At 47.7% G+C, this 12142-nt stretch overlaps 1 protein-coding gene across 1 annotated transcript in view; it reads right to left on the minus strand.

Moving 5' to 3' along the window:
* The window catches only part of Mgmt (O-6-methylguanine-DNA methyltransferase), a 239125-nt gene that overhangs the window by 41475 nt on the left and 185508 nt on the right, over nt 1–12142 (minus strand). The window contains exon 3 of the mRNA XM_052196426.1: nt 2980–3140. Coding sequence (XP_052052386.1) covers nt 2980–3140 — 161 coding nt within the window. The remainder of the gene's footprint in view (nt 1–2979; nt 3141–12142) is intronic.

Raw genomic sequence — 12142 nt, forward strand, 5'->3', positions numbered from 1 at the left:
ACAATGTTGGTGTTGGATGGTGTTTGCTTCCACCATGTTTGAGGCAGCCCCCCTCCCCCAAATCCTTCTTTCAACATTATATAGGGCACTGGGCACACTAACTGGTCCAGTAGCTTCTGAGAATTCTCCTGTCTCATTAGAAATCACAGGAACACTGGGAAAACAGATATGCTCCACTGTGTCTGTCGTTTATATGGGCACTTGTGACATCTGGTCTCAGGTATTCAGGCTTCGTCAGCAAGCCCTGCTCCCTCTGAGCCTTTTCTCCAAGCCCATGATCTTCTTTTAAAAATGGACAGACCATGATTAAATTGTGAAGAAAGCGAAAACAAACTCAAAGCAATCCGCAACAAACACTTTCCCCCCAAGATATGCAAAAGCATGTCAGATAAATCCAGAATTAAAAATGCACAGAGAACAGAAATGAGCAAAGGAAACACTAATTCCACATCAAAGTGGACCCACTTTCTCCCTGCTCTGAACAGTCTGGTCTTGGGTCCTCAGCTTCCAGAGCACACTGAGATATCCCAAGGTGTTCTCTCTGTGAGGCTTTCCATACTGCTGTCTACTTCCCTGGCATTACCAGATGCAAACTGGACAAAGCCGGTGTGTGGGGGTCATTTTACACATGTGGAGTAGACCCAATTAATTCCATGTAAGCCAGGGTGCCCTAACCAACCCTACCCCCTCCTTCTTCAAACTGTAAAATCTGCACACCTGGTCCTTGCCCAGAAGCAAATGACTACACTAAATTGAAAAAACCTGGTCTGCACATGTTGGGGCGTGGGAAACCCTGCCCCCCTCCCCCAGCAGCCACTAACTATCAGAGGCAGGCCTGGTCCATGTGACCTTGGGAGCTAACAGCCTGGGTCTTAGAATTCATAACGCACCAGGAAGAAGACTGTGTAACAAGCCTAGTTCTATGTAATTCTGCCTATCTAATACCTGTCTGTCTGGAAGTGCTCAGCTGTACTGCAGAACTGGGGGTGGCCCAGGGCTCCACCTTATTCCTATGGTTATGTATCTTCCTGGTTCCAAATAACCACAAAGACCTGCTGGCATAGGCTCCTGAAGTGTTGGGGACATGCCAGGGGATTCTGTGGGCCTGGTACCTCAATTGGGAGCCCAGTGACATGCACAGGAGCACCAGAGAGGGTGGAAGTCTGTATCTGCTGCTGAGGAGGAATGTCTGGCCGTTCTAATGCCACTCTTGGTTGTCACCCCACCCTGTCCGTGAGATGACACACATTCACATCTTCTCCAGGTCTGGCCTGGTCTTTGTAAAGCCAAGCTTTTCTCTGGACCCCGGTGGCACCAGGCCAGCAGACCCCACTGTCTGGCTTGCCAAAAGTGAGTCATTTCCTTACAATTTTGGCCTCTATAGTCTTCCTGAAGCCACATAACCAATCTCAGGCAAAGGTTAGGATTTTAGGATTTTACGGGCTCATACCTCATCTACTACCTCATGGGATTAAGCAGACATCTCTGCCTTTGTAAGACAGCTTTCTATCCGGAGACCCTGAGCCTTATTGGATGTCCTTGGTAGGCCTAGGGAAGGGTGGCTGGCTAGCTTGTGCTCTCTCTCCCTCTCTCCCTCTCCTTCCATCTCTCCCTCTCCCCCTCCCCCCTCAGACAGTGACCCCAGTGAGATACTGTGGTTGGAGCTGAAAGAGTCTGGCTCCACTTCTCACTTCCCTGAACTCCATAGCAACACATGTCCCCTGTGCTGGGCAGGTGGAGGTGTTCAATAGTGACACGCAGTCACCCGGGCCACAGCTAACAGTCAGACCCGAGGTATGGGCAGGCACATGGCCAAATTCTCTTCCCCAGTAGTTGGATGATGAAGGTGTGGTCACTGGACACACAGAGGCCTGCAGATACCCGACCACCTCTTCCAGAGACCCCTTAAGACATTCTGGCACCCCTGCCGAGAGCAGCCTTCTGAGAACACAGTTCCAGATACCATGGGAACGAAAAAGGTGCCCATTCATTCCAGTTGTCCTTTCAGTTTATTTGCATAAAATAGATCCCTGTTTTACCCCTCGCTTTCTGGTCTGGCATCAGTCTGACCTTAGAGGACTTTTGACCTTTTTTTTTTTTTTTTTTTTTAAAAAAAAAAAACCAACTCCATTTTTCAAGTGTGAACTGAAAACCAGGCACAATTCAAACACCTTTAAATTACACTTAGTAAACATCACTCTGTACCTCAAGGTTACTTTAAATTCACCTTAGTTAAAAACCACAGGCTTTTGTCCCCCTTAAGGAGATATATGTATTTCCACGAATATGTCTGAATGTGAATATATACTAATTTATATTAAGTGATTCCTTATAAAGGTCACTATGCAGAATAAATTTCTGCTATAGGCCTAGAATGATCTTAGGGGTAGTAATTAATTTCTGTGCTGAACAGATTCAAACCAGCTTTAGAGAAAATGCAATGTTTTCTTAGGTTACTGGGAGGCTTTAAGTGCCCTTCGCAAACTCTACTTAAGCAATGCATTTAAACTCATCCTTCAGAATATATCTATGACAAGTTGGAAAATGCAGTGGTGGAGTGGCCTCTGAAGTCGCTGTTACCGAGTAACTTCACAGAAGTGGCTAACTGTCCAGATACAGGGCTCGTTTTCTGCGCTGTTGGCAGGCGGAGAGTTTAAGTTAGCAATAAGCTTATTGAAGAATTTACTGCCATTCAGATGTGTTCCCATTTAAACCTTTCAGCCAAGCCAGAGTCAAGAGTTGATCTGCATGCATCATTTTTACTGCTTTTGCCAAGAATTATGTGACCATGTGCCAAAACTAACATAACCATTCGGAATGGGCGGGGTCGCAAGCTCTTAGCCTACGGCCTTCAGCTTGGCCGTGCGCCGCCTGTGTTTAGATGATGTGAAAATTCCAAGCCTGTGTAGTCAGTAAACGAGCTGTGATGTCAGCCATAGTTAAGAAGTCAGGCTCCCCAAAGGCAGCGTGGTTACCAACCTTGCTGGAACACGGGGTGATGGAGAGCAGGCAAGGGAAGCCCTTCTGTGGCTGCGGGTTCGCGGAAATAGGCTTCCAGCCAGGCGGTGCACTGCACCAGGGGCTCTGGCACTCCCTCTGGCCCACCGAGCACCTCAGGAGTAGCTGGGGCTTCCGTGGGGCTGCAAAAAGGATAAGAAGCTTAGTGACCACATGTGTGAAAAGCATTCCTACTGCAGCTAACGGGGAAGGCTGCCAGCCTCTACCCAGCGTGGGTCTCTGCCAGACAGAGAACTGCAGAGAACAGAAATGGCCACTGAGGGATGTTGGGCAGAAGGTGCGGCAGTTCCCATGTCTGCTTTTCTATCCCCAGGTTTATTGAGTGCAGGAGAGCCCAAACCATGCATTCCAGGCTTCTGCATGCACAGTGTCTGGGGACAGGAGCCGGCAAGTGGACACACCGGAACATCTCGTGTCCCTGGTTTGAGTTTGGAAGTCAGCATCATCAGGTAATCGCCACTAACATTTTCCCCTAAACATCAGGCCATTAGACTGCATTATCCACGTCCCACCTCTCACCCTGAATCCTTTCTCACATAGCTTTGGGCTCCATCTTTGGAAGCTCCTATGAGTATACGATCCATATTCCCTAGCACCGACGTGAAGTGACATCACCTTGTGTGTTTAATGCTTCGAGGCTACTGGACTGCCCCCTCTTCTGTCTTGGGTGTCTAGTTGGAGGTGCTTTAGTAACAAACGACCCAGCTTATTCTCTGCAGTGCTTGTCCTCTGGTGGATGTCCTGGAATTTAAAACGGAAATATTTCATAGCAGCCTTAGACGGTTTCGTGCTGCTCCTGCATGGGGCCATCTTCTGGTCCTTGATTTGGTCTTCCCTGGAGTCCACTGCCCATGCTCAACTGGGGTCTGCTCCAGGCTGTACTCCACAGGCTAAGAACACTTGCTATAATGGAAGGCCATTTCTCTGTTCTGGGCTCCCGAGCCTGGAGTTTTATGGCAGACTCAGTTTTCACTTCAGTTTTCTGGGATCCACACCCAAGAGGCATAGACACTGATCCGATTTCTCTGGTGGGTTTTTTTTTTTTTCTTCTCCTCTTCATTCCCAGGCTCCCGACTGCAGCGTGCCTCCGCGTGGCTTTCTGGGCCTGGAGGGTAGAGCTCCTCTGGGACTTCTCAGGCACCTCAGTGTCACAGTGCTCATGGGAAGGCGGACAGGCCAGGATGGTGTGGAGGGCAAAGGCTCCTTGGATGGTTCATCTCGCCAGTCTCCTTTGGCTCCTACGTAGGGGGAAGGTTGGCACATTCACTCACTCTACGGGATCTCTCTCCACACATGGACATCTTGGCAGGAGGGAAGGCCTTTCCTCAGCTTTGCGAATGGGGCGCTCCACGGGTGTGATGGGGGAGCAGCTGAGGGCCGGGAGAGCCCAGGTCAGGCTGCCCGAGGCAAGCTGGTGGAGGCGAGATGGGCTCCACAGACTCATCAGAGGCATCAGAGCTACCATGGGTCAGTTTTTGGATAAAGACTAAAGCAAAAACCAACAGGGCCAGACCTCAGAGGTAGGGTAAGAAGGAATCAAGTCCCAGGAAGATGAGTGGGGCAAGCAGGGGTCAGAAGGTGGTCCTACGGGAGGGAGCTTCACCAGCATGAGTCAGGAGATCTTTAAGGATCTTAGATGTGAGGAGAGGCAGGGTTCTGGTACACAGTTCCCTTCCTGTTTGTATACTACACATTTGACTCTCACAGGGCAGTGACACACGTCTGGCAGAGCCTTGCAAACATGCCCGGGTAGGTGCTTAACTGCCTAGAACAGTGTCTTGGCGAGGGATTTTGTGTCTCCACTAAGTCCTTGTATCTTTCAACAAATATACTTCTTGGGTGGGATGCAGAGCAGGGTTCCTTTGTGCTGGTTTCAGAGAAGGAAGTGCGTCATTCAGAAAAGGCCTTCGAAGCATCTAAACACTCAGGCCTCCCAGGAAGGAACAGAAGATGGATGGAGAAAGAAGCTACCATCCATGGGATACTGGGGCAGACGTGGGTGGCTGAGGGGAGCAGTCAGGAGGGGTGGTAACACACTCGCTGCATAAGCGCAGACATCTAAGTTTGACTCTTGGTGCCCAAGCGGAAAAAGCTGGGACCCGTGGCATGTGTGCACACTCAGTGTTGGGGAGGGAAAGATAGTTCCAAGCCAGTGAGAGACCCTGTCTGAAAAAGATGTACAACCTCTGGACCGTCTGCCCCCACACACATACAGCTAAGCCCTGACCTGGCCGATCCTGGGGCTATCACAGGCCTTTCTGAAGCTGCTCTACAGGGCCCTCATTTATCCCTGTGCCTGGACAAACAGGTGCAGTGCCAGTTCAAGCCACTGCTGCCTGTATTCCCCAGGTGGGCCCCAGGGATGACAGCTCGCTCCACATGCAGACTACAGGCCTCTCTTGGGAGTCTCCTGGGGAGATGAAACTGTCTCATTGCCCTGACTGCTTTTCCTATTAGCAATGTCTGATCATGGGAGGGAGAACTTCTGCCCGTGCCTGGCTTAGGTATTACTCAATTTTAGAGATACATGCTCGGTCATTCTCTCCTGGTTCTGTTAGCTCACTCACTAAGTGAACGGAGTGCCAAGGATGTCTAAAGGGAGAGATGGAGAAATATATAATGTACTTTGCCCTCCTGGTCCCTGGGGATAATGGGAGAACTGAGGAAAAAGGCGCGGTGTCTGCTGGAGGTAAGCAGGTCCCTCCATACAGAGGTGGCCAGCAAGCAGCCGGACGTCTTCAGGGTTCGCTCCACCTATTCATACGGGCAGTGAATACAATTAATGTACATGTGTACCGACCCTCAACCAAGGACACAGGAGGGAAAGGTTTGCTTTTTGGTCCTGCACAAAACTACCAAGTCTTCACAGGGCAGGAGTGGTAGGTGGGGTGCAGTAGGTACAGATAAGACAGCTAGTACCTCACCATCCAGGTCCGGATGCTGAATGCTGAGGGGGACGCACAGAGGGGGCCCTCCGGACAGCCATGCTCAGTGTGCAGTGGGGAGCATTTTAAAGCATGAATCTGGGGTTTCTGCATTTCCCAGTGACTGTTCAGAGGCCTCTGCTGCCCATGCTGGCCTTCCCTCCACCTTGAGGAGAGCAAGCCGTGTTTCCTAGCATTTCCCGTTCTTAAAAGCATACGTGAAGGATTTTTATAGTAGTAAAATTCATCTTAAATTGATTTTTTATGCTTGTGCTAAAGATCTCACCTCTGATTCACTCTGGGGTTCTCGTTTTAACTCTTCCTCCGTCGGTACTAGATAACTAGCCATGGGTGAAATGTAATTAAACAGCTTTGATTCCAAAGCAAGGATTTATGGGGCTGCATTTAAAATGAATGGCTTTAAACACACACATAAAACCAGATTTTTAAAGCCATGACACAAATTTCCATTTCTACAATAAAATGAAATTTATCCTCTTGCCCTGCCCTCTTCCTCCACTCTTCCCCGCCGCTCGTCCAGGAGAGAGCTACAGCGTGACAGCAGTGCTAACGGCTGCTCTTACGATGTAGGAGTTTCTCCAGACCTCGCTGCTGATGAACCCTGAAACTCTAACAATTAGGGGCTTCATGGCCTACTCTTTCAAATACCACATCTAGGTTTCCTCAGCACCAGCCCAGATCAGGATGCAAACTCCTGAGAACTGCCCAGCACTGCACTCGGCACCCCTTGGAAACACCTGCTCCAAGCCCAGTGGTGACTTCAGTCCAGCTCTCTTGGTTATCATGTCATCTGTCCTGGTGAAGGAATAGAGTGGTGCAGACTGGGACACAAGTTCCCCTCTCACTCTTTAACTTGGCATTGGAAGAAAGCTGAGGGCCAAGAGAGAGAGAGAGAGAGAGAGAGAGAGAGAGAGAGAGAGAGAGAGAGAGAGAGAGAGAGAGAGACTGTGCTTCCTTAAGCTTCTACCACAGGAGGATGGAGGATGAACTAAGGCCTGTTCTTAGGGTTACTTCAAGACACGAACAACTGTCGGTGATTCCAGGACAAGTGTATACTACCTCCTAGAATTCCAGTGCACAGAACAGCCCACATGCAGTTGTGTTGCTAGATGCCCGAGTGAGGGCCTCAACCCTTCCTTCACTCTGAGAAAGGATGGCCCATGGCGCATGGCAGTGGGGATCGTCGAGCTCTTCACTCAGTAAAGAGAAGTGGCTCCAAAGCCCCACTCCAGACTTTCAGCACATGAGCAGAGTTGTTCTTCCTTAGTGAACCTTGCATGCCAAGACATGAACACCATCAGGAACAGAACACAAGATTGGTATGAGATGATGATTCAGTCAAGACAGGGAGATGACCCAGTGCCGTGTGGCCTGTGCATCTTGTCGTCTGAATCCTGTCAAGTTAGTTAACCACTGAGTGGAGACGGGAGATGGCAAGGCTCTGTGCAGCAGGTGTTGCAAAGCCACAGCCTCCCATGGAGCCTTGCCTGGGGTCTCGTTCTTTACCAAGTGATGACATGTGCATGCCATGCAACAAGGGGAACATAAAGGGCACACCTGTCACCGCCTCCTCCCATCTTTCCCAGAGTACAGATTCGCCCAATTTGAAACATGGCCCAGCCCATGGGAGACTGTGGTATACAGACCTTGGGATGCTTCAGGAAGTCCCTTGGAGGAGATAATCACTAAAGGCTCATTTCTCAGTGACTTCTTCCTCCCTGAGACAGTAAAATAAATGTACTTGCTTTAAACACTATGATGTAAGAAAATAGGCTATGGTTACTTTAGAGTCATTCACATGTGGCACAACCGTGTAATGACAGTCACCCTTAAGGTGGTGTTGCTATGGGACAATCAGGATGCAGAAGGAGAAGATCACATGTCCATGCCATTTCCTCTAGGACCCAGTCTCTCCCTCCCTTGCCCTTGAAGATGACTTTTCAATCTATGCTTTGGGAATGTTCACTATGATATTAGAGGGTCATACAAAAAGAATTCTATAAACCAGAGTTCTTCCAGACTCTGGCAAGGAGCTGATGTAGGCTGTGTCCTTCAACCTGGTATAGAGGAAGCCCTGTGGCAACATGTGGAGTTCCTAGCAGGGCTCTTAGCAGGAGGAGAGCTGAGGCTAACCACAGCGTAGTGGACAGCCTCAGGTGAGGAACACTGCCAAGGCCAAGCACACCTTGCCTTCTCCTGCTTCCAGTGTGTGGAGGGGTGGGGCGGGGAGGGGGGAGCCTCCGGGACTCTGGGGTGGAGCTCCAGACTTCACAAGCTCACTGAGGTACAACAGCAGCAAAGGTGACTTTATAAACACCGTGTGGAGGCTTGCTCTGCCGTGCTGGCACGCACACAATTATGTCTAATTTAGAAGATCTCTAGCCGAGTGGCTTGTGTTTGATGGATGTGTCCTGCATCTAATTACGCCTTCCCACTAAAACTCCGGCATTTTTCTTCCAGGGGTAGGATTGAAGACGAGAAACAAACTATGCTACCTGCTATCAATAAAGACTGCTTTTTAGAAAAAGGCGGGCTGAATAAAGCCTTTAAACTTTCCATTCCGACTCAGTGAAGATTTGATGCCATTCGTGGCTTACTGGGGAGAGTGCCTACATAGGTGGCCCCTTCCTCGGGCACCTGTAGCCAACTGAGCAGATAGAGGGGACATGAAGGTGAGGCACACGGGGCAGCAGCAGGGCCTCCCACCCGTGCCTTCCAGACTACTCCATGTTTGAAGGGAGTTGCCAAGGACTCTCCACTCTCCTGCCAGTCCGTGAAGGACCAATGATGAGGACGGACAGCTCCTGAGCACTGCCTGGTGGTGGTAGCAGGCCAGGCAACATTCACACGCAGAGCGGACAGTCCGCTTTTCCAGAGGGGTTTTAGGATACACAACAGAAAAGGGGGGGGGGTGAAGGAGCTGATGCCAACCTCTAGAAAGAAGCTGGGCCAGAGGTGAAGAACAAAGGTGACCCAGTATGAACCCACTATTGTACTGCGTTGTACCATCCCAGCTCAGCAGCCCTAACAGGGCTGTGGTAAGGACCGCAGTACACACATGAGCTGCTGTCACAGATTGTTCTACCCACCCACCCAAGGGACAGTATTTTCTACAATGAAAGATAAGGAGAATAAAAGTAAGTGTTGCAATTACTTTTTGTCAAGTTCATACATACCTGGGAAGCGGAGATCTCAGCTGAGGAGCTGCCTCCTCCTGATTGGCCTCTTGGCAAGTATGTAGGGCATTTTCTTGATTAACTATTGATGTGGGAGGGCCCAGCCCACCAGCCTCTGGGCAGGTGATCCTGGACTGTCTCTATCTCTATCTCTATCTCTATCTCTATCTCTATCTCTATCTCTATCTCTATCTCTATCTCTATATCTGGAATCAGGCTAAGCAAGTCAGGGTTAGTAAGCTGGTAAGCAGCACTCTTCCATGGCCTCTGCTTCAGTTCCTACTCCCAGGTTCCTGCTTGAGTTGTTGCCCTGACTTCCTTCAGGATGGTCTGTGATGCAGAAGTGTAAACCAAACCAACCCTTTCCTCTCCTAATGGTTCTGTCAGTGTTTTATGACTGCTACAGAAGGTAACGTAGGATAAGCGAGTATGAAACAGTGATGGATTTTAGCATGAACAAAATGCTAGTTAGTATTTTAAAACAAGAACACACACCACTCACAACAAGAGAGTTTATGGATGACATTTTGGTACCTGCTATGACTTGGTTATGAAATGTCCTCCAAAGGCCCATGTATTAAAGGCCTGATCACCAGCCTGTGGTACTACAGGAAGTAGAAGGTTCTTTAGATGAGGCCTAATTGGAAGGAGTTAGTCACTGGTTGTGCTCTTGAGAGTGATATGGGAGTCACTGCCCCTCTCCTTCCTTTCTCTCAACTACATCCATCGAGGTGAGCAGCCTTCTCAAACATGTGTTTCTACCATGATGTTCTATTGCACAGAGGCCTGAGACCATAGTGGCTGAGCGATCACAGACTGAAAGCATGGCCCAAATAAACATTTCTTCTTTAAAAATTCTGAATCCCTGGTGCTTTATCATAACATCAGGAAGCTGACCAACAGAGCGCACACTTTCAAAGAAGCACTCTCACCCAATGGGAGGCTTCCTATCATACCAGACAGGCCAACAGGCAACGAAAGCAGCCATTTCTAGAAGGAGAACAGAAACTCAACAGCCTACAGGAAAGGCAGTGGTACCCTTTGCCTACAGTAGCTGATTCCGACATCCACTCGGCAGTATATCACTGAGCTGTTCCTGTGCCACTCGTGGCCCCTTTGTCCCTGACAAGAGTTCTATTTTTATAAAACCATCAGAAGCCATCAAATGATATCTGTCCAGGGTCAACAGTATGAGGGAGACAGTATGAGATTTAGCAACGTTCCATTTAATGGCTTTGGGTGGTAGAAAGAATGCTGCTGAAGCTGGGTATCAATTTTTCATGAGCACACCAATCCTTCAAAATTTTAGGCTCATTAAGATAAGTGAGGCAGAAGGATCGCTCTTGAGTTCAAGGTCAACCTGAGTCACATAATGAGACTTTATCTCAAACAACTCAAAATCTGAGGCTTGAATAAATTCCAGATCCTAAATAAAACCACAAAAGAATTTACTATAGCGTTTTAAAACATCTGCAAAAAAAGGGAGAAAAGTTTATATAAATTTTAAACTCCTCCCCATAAGAATTACATATTTTTTCTGAAAAAGATACTTAGGTCTTAAAACACATCAGCAATTAAAACCATATTGTAAAGACAGTTTAAATACTACACGCAAGCAATTAGAATGTCCTTTAAAAGGCCATATATACCTTTATACCTTTTAATGTAAGTCATTAAAAGAAAAATTCTATTTTATCAACACTTTAACATATCATTAAAAGTCTCTACTATTTGACAGATGAAGATAAAAACACCCTAAAACTACAGATGAATGATCAGGTCCCTAATGATTCCAAAACAATTATAGGATGCAGAGCAATCTAGTTAAATTTTATTCAAAAGCTGACTACACTTGTGTTTTCTTTTATTTTTCTATCAAGAAACCCATGAGGCTTAAGCACAATTCATTATGTATGAGACCCCACTTGCAGCGTACGACTGTTGATTAATAGCAAAGTTTGCTGTATGTGCGCCTGCAACATTAGACGCATACAATATGCTAACTTATTCTTTCGCTGAAACTAATTATTTACAAAAATGACTACTTGAGACTACAATTTATTAAATGCATGCATCCAGTCTCAATTTGGCCCCCAAAGACAGCCTGGAATGAAGATCTTTTACTTGATGTGACAACTTCTGGAAACACTGTTATTAATATTGTAAATGTGGCAAATAAAGAGTTCAAATAGCCTCATGTCTATGTTGCCTTTGCTTCCTTCCGCCAGCCAAGCAGCTTTTTAACAGAGAGGCTTTTTAACGTTCTAGCCACAGAAGGTACTTGCTTTTCTCACAGTTTAATTTAGCTTCTTAAAATAAAAATGCTTACACATCTGTAAAAATGCAAGAGTCATCCTCTGGCTCACCACATTGCTGGGATTTCCAAAAGGGTGTTTCCCAAAGGATTTTTTGGGGCCTGGGTAACAATTCTCTTTCCCAGCCCTTGAAAAAAGAACATCAGTGTGTAGATTGACTACACCCAGAGCTTACCACTACCTTGTCTTTTCAGGAATCTCAAATGGGGCATCTGGTCAACCACCTGCATATTCCCTACTGACTGGCTTCATTGTGGCACTTATGACTACAAACAGAGCCACTTGCTGGGAACATTCTTTGCCTTCTGGTTTCTCTGTTGGACTAACTTATACACACCCTCAGTTCCATCTTCTGGGTCTTCCAAGGACTCCCCACCACCCTGGTCTTACTCTACCTAGTTCCAGTGTACACACAAGTCCTCTCCCCCCCCCCCACTCCCCACCCCCGAGTAAATAAAACACTTCATTTATACACATGTGGTAATAAGGACAGTCAATATCTGCTCATGAGGCAGGATGAAAGTGCAAAAGACTGTTAAATGCTGTGTACTAACTGGCTTATGCTCTTAAGGATTTGCAAGGACATCTAGGAGATGCTCTGGAACATACGATGTTATGCACTGGGGAATGACTCCCCAGGCAGTGGGCCTCTGCTTTCCATAGCAGCAAGAGTTGAGAGATAAGAATA

This window comes from Apodemus sylvaticus, chromosome 1 (assembly GCF_947179515.1).
Source record: "Apodemus sylvaticus chromosome 1, mApoSyl1.1, whole genome shotgun sequence".
In the NCBI taxonomy this organism is placed as follows: Eukaryota; Metazoa; Chordata; class Mammalia; order Rodentia; family Muridae; genus Apodemus; species Apodemus sylvaticus.